The 23,195-nt window shown below is 46.4% G+C and overlaps 3 protein-coding genes and 1 long non-coding RNA gene across 4 annotated transcripts; 3 read left to right on the top strand and 1 right to left on the bottom strand.

Annotated features, from left to right (window-relative positions):
* Positions 1–724: 724 nt before the first annotated feature.
* Positions 725–3,629, top strand: LOC136007248 (interleukin-8-like). The gene is made up of 4 exons (XM_065665170.1): positions 725–852; positions 1,195–1,330; positions 2,134–2,217; positions 2,789–3,629. Exons 1-4 carry the CDS (start codon positions 789–791, stop codon positions 2,817–2,819), a joined length of 315 nt encoding a protein of 104 aa, XP_065521242.1. The 5' UTR covers positions 725–788; the 3' UTR covers positions 2,820–3,629.
* Positions 3,630–6,094: 2,465 nt separating this feature from the next.
* Positions 6,095–9,167, top strand: LOC136007247 (interleukin-8-like). Its single transcript, XM_065665168.1, has 4 exons — positions 6,095–6,243; positions 6,986–7,124; positions 8,259–8,342; positions 8,939–9,167. Exons 1-4 carry the CDS (start codon positions 6,180–6,182, stop codon positions 9,012–9,014), a joined length of 363 nt encoding a protein of 120 aa, XP_065521240.1. The 5' UTR covers positions 6,095–6,179; the 3' UTR covers positions 9,015–9,167.
* Positions 9,168–14,389: 5,222 nt separating this feature from the next.
* On the bottom strand, positions 14,390–16,872 carry LOC136017203 (uncharacterized). Its single transcript, XR_010613860.1, has 2 exons — positions 15,499–16,872; positions 14,390–14,620 (listed from the first exon to the last, which is right to left on the bottom strand). It is a non-coding gene; the product is annotated as an uncharacterized LOC136017203 (long non-coding RNA).
* LOC136017194 (interleukin-8-like) lies at positions 16,234–19,562 on the top strand. Its single transcript, XM_065685277.1, is given in 5 exon segments — positions 16,234–16,340; positions 16,342–16,411; positions 17,170–17,305; positions 18,055–18,138; positions 18,732–19,562. Coding segments are annotated over 5 exon segments (402 nt in total). The 5' UTR covers positions 16,234–16,259; the 3' UTR covers positions 18,763–19,562.
* Positions 19,563–23,195: the final 3,633 nt, after the last annotated feature.

The raw sequence follows: 23,195 nt of genomic DNA, 5'->3' as shown, positions 1-23,195 counted from the left end.
TCAGAAGAAGCAGTCATCCACAAAAAACCTCCATCTGATCAGGCAAAGCAATTTATCGTACCATAATAATAGTTCTCAGTATGTGTCAGTCTGGATTCTGTTGCTTGTTTCAGTGATGCTAGGCTTAATGTATCCCAAAATACCGTTTCTGCAGAAGTTATCCTAGCATATAACAAAGATTTATTTTTTTTAATGTAATTGCATATAAGGACAAGGGGATGCCATTAAAATCCAGTTCCAGTACCTATCATTTCCACAAAGTACTAGCTGCTGCTTCTATTGTGTCTTAAAAGGAAAAGAAATGAAAGCCCAAAGACACAGATGGAAAGTCACAGAATGAATGCCTTCTACTAGAAGTGGAAGGTCACAAGGAGTAAGATAATAATAACATCAAAAGGACAAAGATACAGAAGAAAATAATGACAAGAAAAAAGAGTATTACACACACCCCCCCCCCCCCCCCCCAGATTCCACAGAGCTAAGTCCAGGGCAACTGTGTACAGAGTCTGTGTTTTCCTATTTATTTCATTGATTAATGAAGTGTTTTCTGTTAATGAAAAGCAGTTTCATGGTCATCTGGGGCAAGGGGCTTGCCCACTCACCCGTGACTCATGGCACAGCAGCATGTTACAGGCTTGGAGTTTCCATTGGCATGACCCATGCGTGCCAGGGAGGCTGAGGCAGTATAAAACCCAGCAGGTCCCAAAGCACCAGCACTGGCCACCTTTGGGGCTCACCTCATCACAGCACCAGGCCTGTGGAACACAAGGGAGAAACACTCCTGCATCATGACAGGCAAGGCTGTGGCTGTGGTCCTGATCCTTCTCTTCATATCAGCGATGGGAACAGAAGGTACAGAATTCCTTTCTCAAGCTCTCCTAATTGCATGTGCAAATGCTGACGGCAGAGGTACTGTGCTGTGCAGCAAATAACTCTTCTAATACTGCAAGGAAAAGAACACGCCCTGACAGAGGTTGCCCAAAGTGGTGAATGCTCCATCCCTGGCAGTGTTCAAGGCCAGGCTGGACAGAGCCTTGGGTGACATGGGCTAGTGTGAGATGTCCCTGCCCATGGCAGGGGTTGGAACTGGGTGATCTTAAGGTCCTTTCCAACCCAAACCATTCTGTGATTCCATGTTTCTCTGCTGTGGAAAGAGGAAAAGACTGCACCTTATTTTTCTTTCTTGTTTTGCAGGTAAGGCCCTGCCACGCTCAGCAATGGAGCTCCGGTGCCAGTGCATAGGCACTCATTCCAAGTTCATCCATCCCAAGTTCATTCACAACGTGAACCTCATCCCCAGCGGACCTCACTGCAAGAACGTCGAAGTCATGTAAGTGCTTTTGCAATATCCTCCCAATTACTTAACGAGAAGGAGGCAGATTTTGCACTCAGGGTGATGTAAGGGTTCACGGACAGATGGAGCGAGCCTGCGGGCAGCTGCTCAGAATGCAGACCAGCAGCGCTGTTGCTGTGACAGAGAGCACACTACGTGTTAGAAAGCCTGTCTTGTCTTGACAACTCCACTTTTCAAACACCCCATGCAAACACTGCAACCTAAGCTCATATCAGACAGCAAAGAGCTTTCTAAAACTCTGAATTCCACCAGCAGATGAGAAATTAACTTCATGCAGGAGCCATGCTGAGTGATCGAAACATGAATGGGATGGCCAGGTCAAACCAAGGGATCCCAGCTCTACTCAAGTCAGTGAAGAAACTCCCTTAGCACACGGATCATATAACCCAGTCACAGCTCCAGAAATTCTGTTGTAGCAAAATTCCTGTGGACTGGGCAGTACAGTTTGTGAAAGAGGATGGAAAGAATTAACCCTTGAGTTAAGTACCCTCACAAGCTGGTGAAAGGGGACGGGGGAAAGAACCGGTTTTGGAAAGCATGAGAGTCCTGAAATGGTTTAATGCATTCAGACAGGTTTGAGAAGATAAGAAACCTTTAAACCCCACCCCCCCCCCCCCCACCCCCAAACCTTTATGTTAGGCTACAGCCTCAGCTGCTGCAGCTTGAAGTGAAGAAAATGTCAGTGTACACCTAGAATGATGATAGGAGGGGAAAGGGAAATTGCCTTGGACTTCCCTAAACAGACCTGACCTTTTCCCTTCCTCCTTTCTCTGTTGCAGAGCTACCCTGACGGATGGCCGGGAAGTCTGCCTGGAGCCCACCGCTCCCTGGGTGAAGCTCATCATCAAGGCAATCCTAGACAAGTGAGTTGCCTGTTCTCAGCGAGCATGGCTTATCCGAAAGCGGTGTTTTAGTCGAGGCAGCAAACACGTGCAGTGCAAAGTTCTCACAGACTCAGTCTCCTCAGGCAGCTACTGATGTTTCTGTTCACTAATGGGATAAACTGGGATTGTTTCCATCCTTAATCATCAGCATGAGGTTGGATCCCTTATACCACTCCCCATGTGAATGGTAGCTGCACCTCTTGTAATGCACAAGCACATTGAAAACCTGCAGTTTCAGTGCTCAGGAAAACCAGGCATTAACTGAGGGGTTTTCTCTTGCTTGCTATGGTAGAAAGCAAGGAACAGCATTTAGATGAGTGGGGGAAACCAGGCCCACAAGGTCCCAAGAGAAGCCGTGGAAGCCCCCAGTGACTGAGGACTTGTGGAAAGGTCACAATGTGCAAGCAGCTGTTAGCTTCAGTTACAGCTTTTAAGGGGCTTGGACACAGAAGCACAGACCCTTAGTGTGGATCTCATCTTATTCCAGGGAGTGATACCTGTTCCACAGGCAAGTTCTAATCTTCTCCTTTTCCATTTTCTTTCTTTCTAGGGCAAACGCCAAACCTGAGACAGTGTCCTAAGACAAAGAAGACAAAACGTCCTAACTCCTGCAGCAAGGCAAGAGAGAGATGGAGATGCCCATCCAGCTTCTGGCAGCTCACCTCCTCCTGCTGCCTATATTCGCGCTTCTAACAGCACCAAGAGTGCCCGGATTCCCTGGATTTAGAATCACAAAATCACAGAATGGTTTGGGTTGGAAGGGGCCTTCAAAGGTCGTGTAGTTCCAACCCCTCTGCAATAAGCAGGGACCTCTTGAACTAGATCAGGTTTCGTAGTTAGCTCACTACAGTACTTTAAGTGTTTTACAGAGGTCACATTACGTAGGGGAGGACTCACTGACACCAGAAAAACGCAGGCAGAAGAAATGGCTTGTGAAAGGATGTGGAGAGATCCTGGAGTAAGGTTTGGTAAACAGCTGGATCAGTGCAGAGCTTTCGCTAAACGACACCTTCCCTTTCTGCTGTTTAGGAAAAGAACACACCTAACTCCTTCTCTCCAGGAAAGCATCGATAGGGGAGTGTCAAGTTTAGGCCACTGCTGCTCAGACTTTTTGCTCAGAGCGGACTACTGACCAAAAGAGGGAGCCTCCAGAGTTAGGACATCAGAATTCTGAGACACTGGGCTTTGTGTCATCATTTTCAAGATATTATTTATTGTGAATTACTGTTGTGAAGGTCTAAAGATCTATTTAATGCCATCTTTTGGTTAGAAAGAGGCACGTTATTTATTTATTTATATATTTATTTTTACTTTTGCATAAGGATGTCATTATTTATTCACGCAGAACATATTTGATATGCGCCTAATAAATGTTTGTGGAGATGTTTTCAGTACTGTGTGTCACTAATTTCTGTATTGAAATACAGACCTGAAAAAAAGGTTGTATTCTCTTTCATCCACCATGGGATGGGTTCACCAAAGGGCAAGGGGTGGTTTATTGCAACAGTAAATTACTGACTCTGGTGTATGCAGACGGTTTCCAGTAGGAGGAATTATAAAAGTTGTGTTCTTTCTTCCTCTTTTCTTGTCAGACTTGGTGTTTTCAGAGCTCTGGCTGATAAAACTCACAGATAGAAAGTAATGAATGAGTAACGGTCAGTCACAGAAGCTCCAAGGCCATAGAGGTGGAGGTGCTCAGACAGCTCTCAGTCAGCTGAGAACCTGGTGCTGAGCAAGGTTTTTCCTTCACCTGAATAAGCAGGGAAATCCGATAAACATGATGGAAGTCACTGAGCATCCTCCTGAATTGCAGTGAGGAGGGAGGACTGCATCAGGAGGAAGCCCAAGAGTTCCGATTGTATGGACACACATTTGCCTTTGACGCAGTGATTTCCAAGGGACAGACTGGAAGAGAAGCAGTGAACACCTGAGAAAATGTGAAAGTTGAGCAAAGGTTTCGATATTTGTTTTGCTTCAGCCTTTTCCACTAAGGATCCACTCCATGTTCTGCACAAACAGCTCGTGTTTGCTCACAGTGCAAGGTAAAAAGGGAGGCTCTGGTTTTCGTTTGAGCAAGACCTTGTGCAGGATGGTAACCGATCAAACCCCACTTTGCCCCCTGTCCCTATCGCTGCCACTGTCCCACAGAACTGCTCTACAGCCTGATAGGCCTCATCCTCAGCATGGAAAGGAGACAAAGGGGGAAAAGGTTTGTCCAGACTTGTCTTACTTGTCTAAGCCTTCCTAGTTTCCAAGTGATTTTTACAAGCTGGCGTCTTTCAGAGATCTAATTTGGAGGCAAGCATGTCAGAAATATCAGCCAGGAATGGGGAGAGGTGGGAAGAACCCCTTTAGATGCGTGCCAATAAAAGTATATGTGTATCCTAAGGGACTGGCACCTGCTCAGCTGCTGTACAGACACTTATGGTAAGCGTATTGCCGTTATCACCAGCAAAATCTCAGTGAAGAGATGGGAGCTGATCATGGCTACAGGAGGGCTCTTCTCCCATAGGTGAGACATGATTCAGAGGCTGGCCAGAAATGATGAAGTACCACGTTTTGGTCCTGTGTGCCCTCACAGCATGCCTTCCTTAGGAACACAAGAACCCTCGTGCTCCCAAACCCTGTTCTGGTGCTCTCAGAGACTGCTGAGAGAAGCACTGCAGCTCTTTGGATGATGGCTACCTGATCTTCCATGCTGTTTCTGCTTTGCTGATACTCTCCCTTCAAAGCTGAAGTCAGACTCCATGAAATTCCCAGTTCTTCTGGCAAACTATTTTTACACTGAACAACAAAAGCAGGTCTGAACTAGTCAATTCTCTGAGCCAACACATCCAAAACATTGTCCCGCTCCCTGCCGAGCAAAAGCCAGGCGCTGTTTGTGGCCAGCATAAACCGCCATCTCCCCTCCATACAACACCAAGGCTCTCCTTTGGTAGGCTCCTTCTTTTCAAAACCCAATTGCTTTCTCAATTTTAGTACTGAAATTCATACGGGCAGCATACTTTCGCAGCTCACAGTTTGGGCCAGCTTCTTTCCTTGAGATCACCTTTTTCCACCTCACAAAAATCAGACTATCCAGTACCCCAGTGAGTGAACGACACAAATGATTTCCCTTAGGACGTGCGTTTATCTCCTGTCACAAACCCCTGCGATCACTCTGGGTGCATGTTAGCAAACAGTAACTTCCCAAGTGCTTATTTTAGCCAGGTGCTATTGCAGCTCCTGTTGTCAGACACTTTCTCTTTTCACATGCTGAACAAATGCCATTTTCAGAAGAGCTTAAGGTGGCCATGCCTCCGTCATTTGAAGCTCCTCGTTTCCTGTTCATTGACTGGAGAAGCTTTCCAGTACAGAGTTAGGCATCTAAATCCCTTCAGCCAAACTGAAAATGACAAAATCCTGTCAGGGAAGAACAGAAACCGGTTATGTCCTGCTTTCATAGGACTAAACAACTTCATTAGGTCAGGTCAAGATACAGTCCATAAGATTGGGATAAAGAGTTCCTGTAGTGACGTTGGGTGAAAGTTTCTGCACAAGGCATTTAAACCATGCAACGAAGCTGAACAGAAATTCTGCCTTCAGAGAGGGCGAAAAGACCTCTTTATTTTGGCTCGGGGTCATGCGTGCTAATACTGTCTTGATTCCCAGCTCTAGGCTCCCATGCAGGTGTGCAAGCAGAAGGGGATGGATGATAATCACCATTTAAAGAAATGTCTGAAACGCGCTGCAGCAGAAGCAAGTTACGGAATTCTGAAGTGCCTCTGAGCGGACCGCACAGAGATCTGGATTTCTTACGCAACACTCGCACGTTAGGAGACGCGAGCGTACAGAGCCCTTGTGCTGTGCTGGAGTGGCTGCTGGGCCTGCCCCTTCCCAGACAAAACCCACTGTGAAAGCAAGCAGAGCAGGACGCTGGTCAAGCAGACTTCTGCACAGCAATGGGTGACAGAGCTGCTGCTGCTGCTTGGGTTCTCTACTTGGTCTTCATGGTGGGGTCAGAAGGTAAGAAAATGATTTCTTAACACTCACATAACCAATGGATACATACACCCAAGAGGGCTTGTGCTGTGTTAGTGGTGACTTTTTGCCAGAGATGTGCATCTTCAACATCCTGTCATTCAGAAGTTACAAGGATTGCTCGTATTTGCATCTGTTAGGATGCTGTGGCTGCTTCCAAGGGTAAAATCTATTTCCACCAGAAAGTTACTTTAGTCCTATGCCATAATAGATGTCTCAGCCTAGTTTTTAAGGAATGTTTGAATTCAAAGAGGACCTTTTTTCTCAACGTGTTCGTACATCTTTTCCACATGACAACTTTCTCCTAATTGTACTTCTGTTCCTGGTAAGCCGGTTGATGACAGCACTTCCTCAAAGGAAGAACCATGGAATTTGCAGAAAAGAGTAAAGGCTATGAGCAGACGATCATGGCAGAAACTTGTCAACAATATGTGGACATGTGATGTTAGGTTATTTTAGCCAAGGGATGCAGTTTAGGTGTAAATTCTGGCCAGGCACAAATGCACTGGGAAAACACCTGAGTATTCTCACTTAGAAATAAGCTTAATTTCAAATGCTTTTGCACGCCAACAGCGAAAATGTAACTTTATTTTACCTCGAAGTTCTCAGCACATCATAGGAGCTGAGCAACAAGAATAACACTGACAGAAGGGAACAAATACTCTTTACTTCACAGGAGCACGAGATGATGTTCATTTACCTCCCCATAACTTCTTTTTTTCTACAGGCAAGGCCATGGCAAAGGCAGATGGGAAAAGCTTCCAGTGCCTGTGTGACAGCACTCGTTCCAAGTTCATCCCCCCCAAGGCCATCCAGAATGTGAGATTAAACCAAAGAGGACCTCACTGCCAAAACGTGGAAATCATGTGAGCACTCTTGCAAAATACAGTCTTGCACTCAACCGGAGGAAGCCAATTGGTGCTTCCCAGCCTGGGTACTTATTTACTTTGGCTGGAATAATGTACCCCTTGCAAAGGCCTCACGGGGCACCAAGTATAATGTATTAGACCTAGGAAGGGAATGAGATAATTCCCTGCAAACAAGTCACTTCCAGACTGTACTTTAGAATTCTTTTTGTGCTTATATCTTCACTACACCCATCTTCAGAGGAAAGAATTAGATCCCATAACACATGCAGGGCATGATTACTAATTTGGACAATGAAGAATCAATTGAAGATATAATCTTGAAACCACTGACATGAATTCAAGCAGTTTCCACTAATTTGGTCTGCATGTGGCAAAGTTTGAAGTGCCACAAGCTGTTCCCTATGTCAGAATTGTATACCGAGCATTTTCCTGTGTGAGAAGTGGGAATTAGAAAATCCAAGTGAGTACAAAGTAAAAGACATGGTCAGCTAAATTTAAAAGTACGTCAGGAGCTGTTCACATGAATTGAATCATAGAATCATAGAATCATAGAATAGTTAGGGTTGGAAAGGACCTCAAGATCATCTAGTTCCAACCCCCCTGCCATGGGCAGGGACACCTCACACTAAACCATCCCACACAAGGCTTCATCCGACCTGGCCTTGAACACCGCCAGGGAATCAGTGCATTCCTGTAAGCAGAGGGGGGCTTTCAGGTTCTTGTGCTTTCACTATGGTTTCGTGAGTAATTCCAGCACAATCACACCCTCTATGCAGCATTGCATGTCATCCAGTTCCACCTCACCAGTAAATGGGAATTTCAGCCAGGTTTGAGTTAAAAAAAAGGAAACAGTTTTCCAAGATAATCAAGTTCCTGAAATATCTGCTAAGCTTTGACCAGATAGAGAACAGGAAACCTAATAAAAAATCATCAGGCTTGTTAAAAAGATTGCATCACAAGTGCCTACAGTGACATCATTTATGAAAAACCCAAATGCCCGCATGCAAAAACACTCTGGGAAAATAATTCTCCCTAGTTCTCTCAGGCCTGCCACCAGTTCCCTGGTCACTAGATCGATTTCAGACCCATGAGGGCCCCCCTAGCCTGACCTTCCCTGTTCTTCCTTGGCAGAGCTACGCTGAGATCTGGCAGGCCAGTGTGCCTGGAGCCCTCTGCTTCCTGGGTCTGGCTCACTGTGAAGGCCATTTTGGCCAGGTGAGATGTTTTCCTTACTGGATCTGCTTCAGCTGAAACCTGGCTTTAGAAGGTGTATTTTCATTTCTTGTCATGAAACTGTTCTCCCTCTTCAGGCACAAGGAGTTCTTGTCAATGCTTCTGTCTAAATCTGTATTCCTAAATGCCTGAGGATTAAACCCAGCTCCTCACTTTATCCACCTGCCCTGTGTGTTAAGCCACCTAAAAGGCCAGAGTTAAATGATGCGCCCAAGAACCTTGTGAGAGGTGGCACGATCTGGGTGCGTGTTTGACCCTTACAAAAACCAGGCTCTAAAAGACTCACCCCATAATTCAGGTGTAGAGCTGGCATTTCTATGCTTATCAGCCTTTACTGCTGTAAATGGGGACAATCACATTCCTACTGAGCGCACTTCGGGCACAGGCCTATGGAATGCCTTTCTGTTGGAGCAGCACTTGTGTAAATACAGGATTTTGCTGTCTTTGCACATATGTATTGGGTTGATACAGTAAAAATAGGTCATTAACAACTTGTGTGCTCTCCTTGTAGCTTGTATTGATGAAAATTATTTCATTATTAGATTTCTGAATTCCCTTTGAACTTCATCTACTTACAGGGCCAGAGGCAACACTGAATCACCCCTCAAAGAAAAGTCAAGGAGAAATACACCTCGGAGTTTTTCAAGGATATGAAACGAGAGGAAACCATTGATGATGAGAATGTCAAGGAGCAGACCCCCCTTCTGCTACTTTACTACACTTGATAAGTTGCTTGGTGGTTCTTTTTCCCCTGATTCTACTTACTTCCTTTGCTTTATCTATCTCTAAAATGCTCTCTGCAATGGATCAAGTTGTTCAAGCTTATTGAATGTGTTTTAGTGCTGTAAGGACAAGAATAAATTAGTTACCCTTCAACGGCCTTACCTAAAGTAGAAATAGAAAGGATACAGTTAGTAAACATTGAAACAAACACATAGTAGGGAAGAGTCTGCATAGCTTGGAAGGAATCACAGAATCACAGAATCCCAAGGGTTGGAAGGGACCTCAAAAGATCATCTAGTCCAACCCCCCCACAAGAGCAGGGTAACCTACAGTACATCACACAGGAACTTGTCCAGGCGGGCCTTGAATATCTCCAGTGTAGGAGACTCCACAACCCCCCTGGGCAACCTGTTCCAGTGCTCTGTCACTCTTACAGTAAAGAAGTTCTTTCTGATGTTAATGTGGAACTTCCTATGCTCCAGTTTACACCCATTGCCCCTTGTCCTATCACTGGATATCACTGAAAAAAGCCTAGCTCCATCATCCTGACACCTACCCTTTACATATTTGTAAACATTGATGAGGTCACCCCTCAGTCTCCTCTTCTCCAAGCTAAAGAGACCCAGCTCCCTCAGCCTCTCCTCATAAGGGAGATGTTCCACTCCCTTAATCATCTTTGTGGCTCTGCGCTGGACTCCTTCAAGCAATTCCCTGTCCTTCTTGAACAGAGGGGCCCAGAACTGGACGCAATATTCCAGATGAGGCCTCACCAAGGCTGAGTAGAGGGGGAGGAGAACCTCTCTTGACCTACTAACCACTCCCTTTCTAATGCACCCTAAGATGCCATTTGCCTTCTTGGCCACAAGAGCACATTGCTGGCTCATGGTCATCCTCCTATCCACCAGGACCCCCAGGTCCCTTTCCCCTACGCTACTTTCCAGCAGGTCAACCCCCAACCTGTACTGGTACATGGGGTTGTTCTTCCCCAGATGCAAGACTCTACACTTGCCCTTGTTAAATTTCATCAAGTTTCTCCCCACCCAACTCTCCAGCCTGTCCAGGTCTTGCTGAATGGCAGCACAGCCTTCTGGTGTGTCAGCCACTCCTCCCAGTTTTGTGTCATCAGCAAACTTGCTGAGGGTGCACTCAGTTCCCTCATCCAGGTCATTGATGAAAATATTAAACAGCACCGGTCCCAGGACCGACCCCTGAGGAACTCCACTAGTCACAGACCTCCAGGAAGGCTTCCATGTACTTGTCACGGCTCTTTGAAGGTGACAACAAGCCTATGGGTGCCGCAGGTCCCCCACAGTCAATTTGTCATGCTGAAAGCCCTTCACAAGCCTCACCAAACATTAGAAATAAGGAGGCTGAGGAAGAACACTTGGAAATGGATAGCTAAGAGGTGAATCCACAGAAATGAGGGGCAGAATGAAAAAGTCAGCTTTTTCTGATAAAGAGACATCACGCATGGATTCCTACACCACCTTCGTGGGGTCCCGCTTGGCTTAGGAAGGTCATTCACTATGAGCTGAAGTATGCTGACGATACTAAATGAAGAGTAGGCAAGACTAGGCTCAACCGTGCAGAACTGCTGAAGCACTGCAGGAGACACATTGGTTAGGCAAGAAACTCCAGGTGAAATTCACTTCAGAAAGTAGCCAAAGTGATTGACATAGGCACAAATTACAAAGCCCGTTTGAAAACAAGGCATTCTAGGCTGACCGTTAGCACACAGGAGAGAGCGTTTGGGATTATGCCTACTTGCATAACAGGGGCATCACATCAGGGCTCAGCAGTGAAAAAGCTTCAAATCCAAGCAAAACCCACCCAGAAACCCAAGCCATGCAAACAGGATCTTAGGAGTTACTAGGGCTTGAATAAGAACTACCAGGTTTTGTTATGCCGCTGAGCAACTTCAAGATTCACCAACTGTGCAGCCCCTGGCTCCTATCTTCAAGAAGACACATTAGATTTGGGAAAGGCTGAAGGTAGTGCCACAAAGATGAACAGATACTCCATACAAGAGGCGATGAAGCAAACTGCATCTCTTTCTTTCAAAAGTGAGGTGCCTCTAGGTGGCCAGAAGAGAAGTGAATTCACATCCACTTCTCCATGAAAGAACCAGCACTGAGGAAGTGGCACAGATCCTGTACCAGCTGCTTCTGGCAGCTGCAGCAATGAGTTCTACGGAGACCAAAGTTTCATTTTCTATACCCAGAAAAGAGCTTTTGTGGCAACGTATGTGTAAAATGATCTATGAGATTTGCCACTTACCGGCACGGGCAATGCTGATTAAAACGTGACTGACTGAAGGAAATGGAGTGTCTTTATTAGTTACTTTAGCCAAGCAGTCTTTCACTGGAGGTACCTGCAGCACAGCTGCAAGCAAGCGTGGCCTGACACCTAAATTACCGCCTATGAGGTTCTTCACTATGTCTCATCAATTGTTCTAAGCAGGGAGCATCTAAAATTGGAGACACTAAATTACTTGTGTTGTTTCTGAAGTGATATCTGTTGCGCTGTATTTTCACTTATAGATAGGAAGATGGAGGTAGAGATGCACATGTATATATATACAAAAAGAAGTTCAGAAGTCATAGGTCTGAAGAGAAGACATTATTTTAGCAGAATGGGAAATGTTTGGCAATATTATTTCTTTCATATTAGTTCTACCTGATACTCTAATAGGCCACATTTTTCTGCTTTGCGAAAGAATTTTGCAGTTTATGTGTTTGTTATGGTAAATCAGAGTCACAGAATGGTTAGGGTTGGAAAAGACTTTAAGGTCATCTAGTTCCAACCCCAGTGACACCTCACGCTAAACCATGTCTCCTAAGGTTCTGTCCCACCTGGCCTTGAACACTGCCAGGAATGGAGCATTTGCCATTAAACATCAGCTTAATGCACTATTAATTTCTTTCTATCATCAAAAAGGATGTTAAAGGTGTTTTCCCATCATGGTTTGCTACATGTGGTTTATGCCTGGCAATATAAATCTAGTTTCTGAGGATAGGAAGTTTAAATTGGGATTCTAGCAGCAATTATCAGCTCAGAGGTGAGTGGTCACGGCAATGGTGGACTAAAGGGAAAAAGACCATGAAGGACTCATAAAGTAGGCAGTAAGGGTTGCAGCAAGAGACCCTCTGGGAGGCGGAGATGAATGCGTGATGTGCATGATGCCTGCTGACCACTTGTAATGTAATCAGAAGTTCCTGGTATAAACTTCTCAAAACTTCCCATTAGTTTCATCCTGCCACTTCCATATCTTACTGCCGCAGCCCGAAAATGCTTCCTGCCAAGCTCAGGACAGGGAAACGCAGCTAAAGCAATGAGCAAGAACTCCAGCTGCCCGTCCATAACAACTCACTGGCTGGACTTAGTGTCTTCTCTGTTAAAACCAAGTCGATCCAGTTTGGTTTTAATACTTGTTAATATTTGGTAATGTTTTATGTCAATATTATAGTGAATATTAAGGTATCGTTTTCTGCTGTTGCTCTATACGTTATATTAATATCATCAGTGACTTTTGATACTGAATTGGATCAAACGAACATTTCATTTAACCCACGACAGCTTTTTGACTGGAAGCCACAATAGAGAATAGACAGTTTTCATGCAGAGAACATGTGAATCTGAAATGAAATACATATCACAAATAAATATGAAGTCACATAAATATATACTCTTGTATTTATAAACACGTCAGTTAAAAGACAAAGCTGTACTGCTGCTCTGTGATTGCACAGGGGCTCAGGGAAGCCCAGAACTTGCCATGATCTGACTGAGGGCACGTCACCATCTGTATTTACACGCTTCATTGGATGGAAAATCACAAGCTGACCTAGGCTTTTTCTGCTCTCTACGCTGCCTCTTCCTCCTAGAGCAAGCCAAAGGCAGATGTTTCAGAGCCCTCCTGCTCCCCTTGCCGTGCCTCACAAGTGTTTGCACAGCACTGTGCCCAGTCCCTGAGCAGTACAAGGGATTATTTCCCAGCCCGATATTTACCTTTGGCTCTTGGCAGATGGAGAGGAACGGCAGGCAAACGCCAAGCCCTCTGTGGGGAACGGGAGGTGGTTTCAGCAGACAGAGAGGGCTTTATTTTCCCTGGGGAGCAAGAGTGGCCGCAGAGAGGACGCCCAGGAGACAGGGGTTGGCAGAGGTCACCTTGCACGGGCTGAACCCTCGCTCGAGCTAAAGCTTCGTGTCCCGGGCTGCTGCGGTCTTGTGCGCACAGCTCCTCAGGGGAGAGGCTTGCATTTGTTTAAACCGAGACAGGGTCTGACTTTTCTTAGTGAGAGAAACTGAAGCAGCCCACGGGCTGGAGCAGTCCTCTGGAACTGGGTGGCTGAAACAAGGAAGGGGCTGGAGCCCAGCTCTTCCCCCATCTCTCTGATTATCCTGGTCACCAGAGCATGCACGAATCCTCCCCACTGATCCCGCTGTGTTTGGGTGTCCTTTGCTACATACAGAGGCTCTAAATGATCCTTTACAAGATCAGAAAATATTGACTTTTGCGTGCATTAGACAGGGCTACGAGTCAGGAAAAAGAAAACCCACTGGTTTCCCTCCCGCATCATGAGAACACATCCTATACCCTGCCTTCAAACACAGCCAAGGGAAGTATTTACTTCCCTTTTCATCCGTCTTTCAGTTACTGAACTATTGCCTAACTGTTGTTTTGTAGGTTACCGACATGCTTTTAACGGGTTTAGTCACGGAAGGTATCTGCTGCGGCGGTATCAGCTTCACGAAATCAGATAATGGAGTTGGGGTTCCCATAGGCAGGGGCTGGGGTGACATCCCGGACAAAGAGCAGATGGGATGGAGGGAGGACTTGGGCGTCCCCAGGAATCCAGGTTAGGAGTACTGGTCTTTGGGCCCGATCTCATGTCTCACCTTTCAATGCCTCTATTGTCCCTGTTACACCCCCTCCGCATAATCCCAATGGGGCTGTGTCCCATCAGAGAAGAAGTGGAGGGAGAGGAAACGCCTCAGCTCTCAGCAAACACGGTGGACTCTTTTCATTGGAAACATCCTGCTCTGAAGAGATCTCTTCGCTCAGGGGCAGGTTAATCACAGAGGTCAAACAGGCTCCCGGCTCCCCTTCTGGTCTGGGGATTTCTGCAGATCTGTTACTGGCACGCTCAGGAAATTGCTGAGCCTGGTGGTCACGAGGACAAGCAATCGTCGGTTTTCCTTGGGGACCTGAGGGGGAATTCTCGTCTCTTTTGCCTCGGGCATTAATGACATTTTGTCACACCGCAAGATTAGATAACAAAGCTGCAAACAGTCACAGAGAACAGTGGGATCCCTAATGCCATTTAATTGCCCTGCGGGTGCGCATACATCTGTAGAGACACAGAGAAACAGAGAGCCCACAGGAGAAGAGTCAGCAAACCCTTGTCCCAGGTAGACTGGTTAAAGCTCCAACATTCACAGCCTGCTTCCAGTGAAACCGTCCTGTGAATTCAGCATGACAACATGGCAGCAAAACACAGCCTCCAGTACCTGGTAAAATCCTCTCCTTGGCACGCCTGCAGAGAGCACACGGAAAGCTCTCTGAGACACAGCTCAGAGGTCAGAACTGGAATCAGTTGGCAGGAAAGACAAACTTGGTGGCATCTTCCCTTGGGCCAGCTGAGACAGTGCTGGGAAACAAGTGAATTTTCATCACAAAGGTCCCTTTTCAAGTAAGTTTAGGACAAATGGCGCACAGTAAACCATAGTAAATCATGGGCAAGCTCTTAAAGTATTACTATAAATACCTTATAATGCTGTACATGCTAATGATAATTGAGCTTTTACGAGCTCCCCAGAGTTGGGGAGAAGCACGTCTATCAATGCACAGATCACAACACGTGGAGCTTTGAGGTTGGAGATAAGCAGCAAAATGCATCACAGTCAAAAAGGCAACGTTTTCATAGCACTGAAACAGAAAGGCTTCTCCTGAGATGGGTTAAACCCCCAAATCTTTGCTTGAGCAACGTAGCAGCAGTTCTTCCCTGAGAGGGTGCCGAGGCCCTGGCACAGGGTGCCCGGAGACTGTGGCTGCCCACCCCTGGCAGTGTTCAAGGCCAGGCTGGACAGGGCTTGGAGCTATCTGGGGTGGTGGAAGGTGTCCCTGCTCGTGGCAGGGGGCTGGAACTGGATGAGATTTAAGGTCCCTTCCAATCCAAACCAGTCTGGGATTCTGTGATTTAATCCCAAGTCTTCCCCTGAAATTGTCACCCTCAAAAGGAAGTATCTCTACCAGCCCCAGCAAGTAAAGAGCCGGTGCTCCTGCAGCAAGGCTCTTGAGCAGAAGTATCTCCAGCAGTGCTGTACTGCGTCGTTATTTCCCTTTGCTAAGACCTACGGTTACGGTCACTGAAAAAGAAGGCAGACAAGACTCATTAAAAATACCTAGACTTACAAAGGAAACAGAAGCAATGGCAGTTCTGCGGTCATGCTGTTTAGCCTGCATGCAAAGCTTCCTCTGTTCATCATTCATTAATATGTGTGACATGACAAATGCAGCAAGAGTCTCCAAACTGCTCAGAGTTTACCATCTGCTTTCCCCAGGAAGCTTTGAAGACTGCAGCCTCAGGTCCTCCCCTGAACTGACAGTAGCACAGATGAATTGACTCTGTAAGACGCACCTTGAAAATGAAAAGCAGAGCAAAGAATTAAAATCATTGATATCAAAGTAACGCCAAGGTAAAATCCTGAGCCCAGTGAAAAATCTTCTCAGTGATTTCAGCACTGCCCCACTTCCACTCCAGTGGCTGAGGATCAGGTAAGTGGAAGCAACCGCCAGAAATGGAGATGAGAAATTCACTGATTCAGGTATAGAGCTGGCACCTCCACAGGGAAGAGTTATCACTTGTGATAAGGAGTTATAACACAGATGTAACTGAAGCCATCACAAAGCTGTATTACTCAATCGGGGTATGCATTAGAAAAGGCACGGCATCTCCAAAAGCCAACACCAGACACAGGAATGCGTGGCTATTATTTACATATTTTGATAAATTAATACATTCTATCGTTCTTGGCAGAATAATTCCTCGTCATCTAGGAAGCCGTTTCACAACAGTCATGTGACTCATTTGTACTGCATCTGGGAAATTCCTCTCACGCAATCCCCGTGCTAGCCCGGCAGAGGCGAGGGGCGCAAAGCCCTATATAAGCCACATGGATCACCCGGAGAGGCATCAGCAATCCTTCGGGACAGAAGAGCTCACTGCTCCACAGAACCCATCCAGCAGCAGCTCCTTGCCCAACGATGAACGGCAAACTCGTGGCTGTCCTGGCTTTCTGCCTGATCTCCGTGGCTGTCTCTCAGGGTGAGTGAATCCCTCCTGAGGACCGTAGCGCTGCGTAGGCATCTCCGAGATGCTTTTCCTTGCACTGAGGTAGCTTTGCATTGGTTTGGGGAAGTTTCCCTCAGGAGATTCGCAGCAACTCCTCTGCAGCCCGAAGGTTTGCTGCACACAGCCCTTGTGCAGACGAGTTACTGACATCTTGTGGGAAAAACCTCAAGGATGCAACTTGAATTTGCCTTGCTTCTATTTTTCACTCCAAGCGTTAGCAGAGAGAGCCAGGATCTCCTTCTTACGTGTCTGAATGTTTCACTTCCTTCCCACATAATGAAGAGCTTATGATCTCATATTTGTCACTTAATGATCATACTGCCTCGAGCAAGTAATATACAGCTGGGAACAGAGAACAAATGTGAACACACAGGCACGGACAAGCCTCCAGCAATGAAAAACTCAAGGGCCCTGCTTCTGTGTAGTCACCTGTTTGTCAATCCGCATGTTGAAATGATGCAACTAACCGTACAGTGCGGCCAGTACAAGTAAACGCAAACCATGTAGTTTACTTCAAAAGGATGCGTTCATTTAGTTTTTAATGTACTTGGGCATCAGCTCTTTTGAAACAAGCAACTCGTCTTTATTCCATAAGGACTGATTTAGGCAGCTGGGACAAATACTGTTTTTTAACTGAGAATGTGGATAAACCAGGGAAGTTGAGCTTTATGTCTGACCCAGCAATGGGTAGGAGCACCTCTCCAACCATGTCTTTCCTTTCCTGCCCACAGCTAAGACCCTGGCCAGGATGGGAACCGAGCTCCGTTGCCAGTGTATAGCCACTCATTCCAAGTTCATCCCTCCGAAGTCCATTCAAGATGTGAAGCTCACGCAGAGCGGCCCCCACTGCAAGAATGTTGAAGTCATGTAAGTAGCTCCGCAGGAGCCTTCCTCTTCTTCACCTTCCTCCTGCTTCTGGGGCTTTCACACTTCCTAACCATGAACACGATGGGATCGGATTTGGTTATTCTTTTGAGAGAGGCAGTATTAAGTAATACACCATGCTCTTCATCGTCTCTATGACCTTAGGGATTCCCAAACTGGTCACTGTTTATCTGTCATTAGACATATTAAATATTTTTGGGAGGAAAACATTAATTTCAAGGACTGGGCAGTTCTTGATACACGAGACAACAGCGCCCTCCCTTTAAATGCTACATTTATTTATTAAGCAAAAAACCTCCTGGGAAACAGTTTGGGTCGGCGCCAGAGGGAAAAAATAAGTTCCCAGAAGCAGACAGAGGGAAAGAAATGAAATTAATTTGGTCTTAAATAGCATGGAGGAGAGACTGAAAGGTCGAAATTCTCGTCCTGCTGAAGCCTCCTCAGCGCTGGAGGTTTCAGTCACTTATGTAAACCAACTCAAACCAAGCACCCACATATATTGAAGAAGGTCTGGGGAATGCATGGCTGCTTTGAGAGCAGGCACAGAGTCACACAGCTCCTGGGTGGTTTTAGTTTCCTCTGCTGTGGAACACATAAACCAAATCGGCCAAGCCTAACCTGGAGCAGCTGGGGTGAATTTACACTCTTCTACAAATGCAGTATTAGCACTCTGTGAGTAAAACTGACCCATGCAGTGGTTTCCTGACTTCTCTTGAATCTTTCTTTTGCAGAGCTACTCTGAAGGATGGCAGAGAGGTGTGCTTGGAGCCCACTGCTCCCTGGGTGCAGATAATCGTAAAGGCAATTCTGGCCAAGTAAGTCCCATTCCCTTTCCATTTGGGCAGCCGAGTGCTACACCTCCCCAGAAGGCCAGTTCTTAGTGGTACTTCCCATTTTCTCTTCATCAGATACAAGAAACCAAGGAAACTTGCTGATTAATTACAGAATTAGTCTCAGAATTAGTCTAGAGTCTGGCTGCCGCAAGGTCCTTGTTCGAGCTGATACGTCAGTACCTTTGAGTACTCAAACCTTTGAGTACCTGCAATTTGGTCTGGAAGGAAAGGAACTCAGAAATGTTCAGCTCCCTTTGAAAAACGAGGCTTTAAAAAAATGCATCTTTTCCTTCCTTACAGTGCCGCATGTTAACAAATCCTATTTCTGAATTAACGAGTTTCTTGATGCAAGAAAATGCAGGAACTCCTGCAGCAGAAGTTTCCTAGCTGGGCATCAGAGATGCACACACTAGGATTTCAGTAACTGCTTTTGAGACGTCACCTTTCTTGTTTCCATGCCTCAGGACAGCCCACAGAGTGGCAAACAGACCACTCAACTGTTTGGTCAATGCTAAGCAGTGCTAACTATCCTTGAACCTCCTTTTAAACGATTCTCTTCCCTCACCTCTTCCTAGGGCTCAACTCAACTCTGACTCGCCACTCTGAGAAACATCAGGACAAACAAACCTGGGAACTGCCCCCACTCCTCCCTTGAGAGAAGCGTTTGGGAAAAGCATCTTTTGAAGAGGGTGCATCTGCCACCTCCTCCATCAGTGTTACTCTGTTTCCTGCGGATTTGGTTATATATTTATTGAATGATTTCACTGCATCTATTTAAGAAAGCCTTTTGGAATGGGCAGTGTTGCCTGCTCATTGACACTGAAGATGCTTGAATAGGAAAAGTGGTTTGATAAAGGAAATGAAGGACCCTTGGCAACCACTTCAGCCAAAAACAGCTGGGGATGTGCACAGCACTCGCAGCATGGCTCGTTTACACTATTTCGCTGAAACACCAGCAAACTGGTATCTCCTCCTGCTCCCCTGGAGCGCGCTAGTACGTTGTGTCAACAGCAGGCTCCTGAACCACAGCCAGCCTTGTGCTGGGAGCTGGGATTTCTCACTTTGAGTATCTATCCTATGGAACCTGTAAGACAGTCGGTTTGGTATTTATTTATTGTGATTTCCATGGTATTTATAAATGTATTTATTGTGTAGGTTTGATACAAGAGAGAAAATGATGATAATTTATTTAATTTCTGCTGGGTTCTCCATTCCTGCTACTAATTTATTAAGAGCTAGTCACAGACTCATTGCTCTGTACAGGGACTCGGTTGTATGCCGTATTAGCTCCTTACTCAGCTAAATGGAAAAACCTCCATCCTGTATACACAGAATGTGCTTGTGAGAGCGTCATTATTCCTAACAATGTATTATTGAATGTTTTCTATTAAAAAATCTATTTGCTATCTGTTTGTTATTTCATATTTCATTAGCTTTATTTGGAAACAGTCTGCTTCATGGCTTTTTAACCTCCTCAGCCTGATCTCTGGAACCGAAATGGAAATTTTTCATACCTAGTACAATAACTCACCCTGTTAGGGCACCCTGACATCACTGAAGGCAGTAACAAACTCCCTTTCCTCTCTGCAGGCAAATCCCAATGCCTGGGGACTGGTGGGCCACAGGGCAAGGCTCCTTCCTTAAGGACCTTGCAGGCAAGCACATCGTCCCCTCAGATGCCAGAGTTGCAATGATCAGCCCCAGAGCTGTAACTCTCTACTGCATCAAAAAGTCACAAACTGACTATCAAAATGGGAATTTGTGACCTTTCTTTTGGTACCCAAATATCCAGCGTTTGCCCTTGTGTAGCACCTGCTTCCTATTCTGACACCTGGGGAGGAGACCCAGCACAGTTAGTAAGACAGCAGTACTAGAAAACATCCATGCTCAACAATTCTCCGGAATCATCAGCTCAAAGGGCCAAACAAACGCCAGTGACAAGGAGGAGAATCGAAAGAATTTAAACCACAAGGGTTGAGAGAAGAACAGTCCAATAACTAAAGTATAATACAAACCTACTAATAATAATCACAATGATAAGGGAAATAACAAGAGGAGAGAATACAAAACTAAAAAGGGAAGGGAAAAAAACACAAGTGATGCACAATACAATTGGTCACCACCCGCCGACTGATACTGCCCTACCCGAGCAGTGATCGGGTCCCTTCCTGGTAAATTCCCCCAGTTTATATACTGGGCATGATGTGCTGTGGTATGGAATACCCCTTTGGTTAGTTTGGGTCAGGTGTCCTGTCTCTGCTCCCTCACGGCTTCTTGTGCTCCTCCTCACTGGCAGAGCATGGAGACTGCAAAGCTGCTGCACTACTTGGCAGCACCTAAAACATTAGTATGTTACCAGCATTGTTCTCAGACTAAAGCTGAAATCACAGCACTGCACAGCTAGTAAGAAGGAGAAAAATAATGTCACATCTGAACCGAGGACATGGGGTAATGGTTGATCTTAAAAGTAATTTCCAAACTCGTTGATTCTATGATTAATTTCATAAGCAGAGCCCATTAAAAAAGGACAAGCAATGTAACTTCTATGAAAAGCAGATGCAAAGTTCATGGGCAATTAGAAATCCTGAACAAAATGCAACCACAGTTGCAGGGGCATTTGCTAGGTTCAAGTGAGCCCTAAGATTTTGCAGGGTTTTCCATTCAACTTCGGAGGAGAGGCCAGGGAGGATGTTTTGCTTTAAAGCCACAGTATCTGTCCTTACGGATTTTAACACCCCGCCTTTCACCAAGAGGAGGTGAAAGATGTGTTTGAACTGAAATGGTAACAGTTGGCATGTTTCAATGGACCACAAGACTCCGCTCTCGGGTGTAAAGGGGGCTTCTTGCAAGATCTTGCCAAAATAATTGTGACAGTGCAGAAAACGGTTTCTTCCTTTGTTTTTCTCTGCAGAAAGAGTCATCAAGGGTTGACAACTACTCCGCTAGTAGTAAAGGCAGCTAGCAAGCTCTTTATGTCCTTTATGCCCTTTATGCAAGCCCTCATGCTACCAGAGTTCTGTTGATGGACACCAGAAGGTGACAGAACACAGAAAGAACAAAGGCGAACAAACCACTAGCAAGAAACATCAGCAAGTTCCTAAGCAATATAAAGCCTGTATAATCATGAACCCTAACAGTGATGAAAAGCACATACGTCAATACACGCACCTCCTCACCCACTGAATTCCACAGCTCCATCAGTGGCAGACCTGTCACAATTTGTGACCTGGAAACACAGAGAAACATGAGTGGGCAGCAGCTCTGGTGTGAGCCATGGAGGATGCAAGGCCAGCATCATTCACTGCCTATCGGGCACTCCATCCTACAGCAGGCTGGAGGAAATGTAGCTCCTGCCACCAGGACGAAGCCCCTGGGATGGTGGCAGAAGCCTCAGTTTTCCCTCTGCCAGCCAGAGGCCAGCGGCTGGCTGTCCGTCACAGACAGACTGCGACTGGCTGCCAGTGCTGCAAATACAGTCGAGACTGGCAGAGCAGTGCAGAGCCAGGGGGCCTGCAACAGGATGGTTTGAAGGTCCCTTCCAAACCAAAACCACTCGAGGATTCTACGAACAGTCTGCCGGACAACAGGCCACTTGTGCTCTAGACCGCGCCGGTGCCCTTCCTCTCTGCCCACATCAGGAGCGAGAGGGAATGCTCATCCCTTCCCAGCCACACCATCCTGAGCAGTGATTGATGCCCCACAAGGAAGTTCTCAGCACCACGATTTGTCAGCAAGACCTTGCCCAGCAGCAGACTTTCAGGCCTTGGCTTTGCTGTCTGTTTTCAAGCACACAGGACTGGGGAGGGGCAGAGAGGGTCCCAGCAGCAGCACCATCAGCAACAGGACTTTTCCTGACAGCTCCCATGCACCTGTGCCACAAGGACTGTGCCTCTGATCATCCCATCACCAGCCACATAAGCTTTGGGGTTACGGTGATCCTTGTCTTGAGAAAGAAGAGAGGAGAAAACAAATGGGAGAGCCACAGGCTTTCGAGGGCAGAGAAGACTGCTCAGCTCATCTTGTGTGATCTCGTACATCCATTAGGCTGGAGAATCCTCACCTACTGTTGATGCAGGTGTCTGCTAAATTAGAAGGAGGAACAGAAAGCATGTCACAGTAGTCACAGGGAAGGGAACAGGAAGACTAAACTTTCGTAAAGGCCTTGAGGTAACTCTAGTAGCATCAACAGGCTGATTTTCCAGCTGCTCTTCAAAGTCACATCTCTGCTCTGCCAGCAAACAACAGAACAAGATCCTTACCACAGACCAGGGATCTTTGGACATCTCTCACGATTATAGTCATCACTTTCACCTTGCCTCCCCTTTACACTCAAAACCATTTCACCTTTGCCTCGCCTCCCCTTTGCGGGCCAGTACTACACACAGGGACAGCATCCAGGGCTGCAGTTTCTCCAGCAGCAGGCTAGATTCACAACCCAGCTGGATCACAGCATCCTAAGACAGCCTTGATGCACTGCAGGCCCCACAGTTCTCTGCTTGAAAGGCAGCATCCCATTCTCAAGGGCTCTGTAGGCCGACAACACACGCTTCTCTAGAACACAGCTCCTCACTGAAGGGGAAGCGCTTTGCAAACATTCTCACACAGTGCTGCCACAGGCCGGTGTTTGGACACACGAGTCTGCAGCTCAGTAGGAGCCCAACAGCAACACTGGAGGAATTCCTAAGCAAACAGCAACTGCAGCCTGAAGAAGCAAGTGTCTGCCAGTACCTACATGTCCCTCTAACAGATTTCACCGTAGTGAAGTGGGAAATAAGCTTTAACACCTTGGCAATAGTGGTATGTATCTAACAAAAGCAGCCTGGAAAAACAAGCCACTACTTAGGAACTCAGGTTTGTTCTACATCGAACTTACTACGTGGGCAGCTGAGCTGTCTTTTACCCTAGAAAGTGTGTGAACCCTGCCCCACCTGGACACCACTGGTACCCATGTCCCAGTCGCGCTCCTCCATCTACAAGCCTCACCTGGTTGATATGAGGCAGGACTGACAGGCATGTCCCAAGACAAAAGATCCACATTT

Source organism: Lathamus discolor, chromosome 1 (assembly GCF_037157495.1).
Source record: "Lathamus discolor isolate bLatDis1 chromosome 1, bLatDis1.hap1, whole genome shotgun sequence".
NCBI classification, from domain to species: Eukaryota; Metazoa; Chordata; class Aves; order Psittaciformes; family Psittacidae; genus Lathamus; species Lathamus discolor.
The sequence above is the reverse complement of the archived record's forward strand: the minus strand, read 5'-3'. Positions and strand labels throughout refer to the sequence as shown.

Bases quoted from the DNA above. Each gene is read 5' to 3' on its own strand.
- LOC136007248 (XM_065665170.1), top strand. From the start codon at position 789: ATGACAGGCAAGGCTGTGGCTGTGGTCCTGATCCTTCTCTTCATATCA. The intron at 853-1,194 runs GTACAGAATTCC...CTTGTTTTGCAG, and splicing joins ATCAGCGATGGGAACAGAAG to GTAAGGCCCTGCCACGCTCA. The intron at 2,218-2,788 runs GTGAGTTGCCTG...CTTTCTTTCTAG, and splicing joins ATCAAGGCAATCCTAGACAA to GGCAAACGCCAAACCTGAGA.
- LOC136007247 (XM_065665168.1), top strand. From the start codon at position 6,180: ATGGGTGACAGAGCTGCTGCTGCTGCTTGGGTTCTCTACTTGGTCTTC. The intron at 6,244-6,985 runs GTAAGAAAATGA...TTTTTTCTACAG, and splicing joins CTTCATGGTGGGGTCAGAAG to GCAAGGCCATGGCAAAGGCA. The intron at 8,343-8,938 runs GTGAGATGTTTT...ATCTACTTACAG, and splicing joins GTGAAGGCCATTTTGGCCAG to GGCCAGAGGCAACACTGAAT.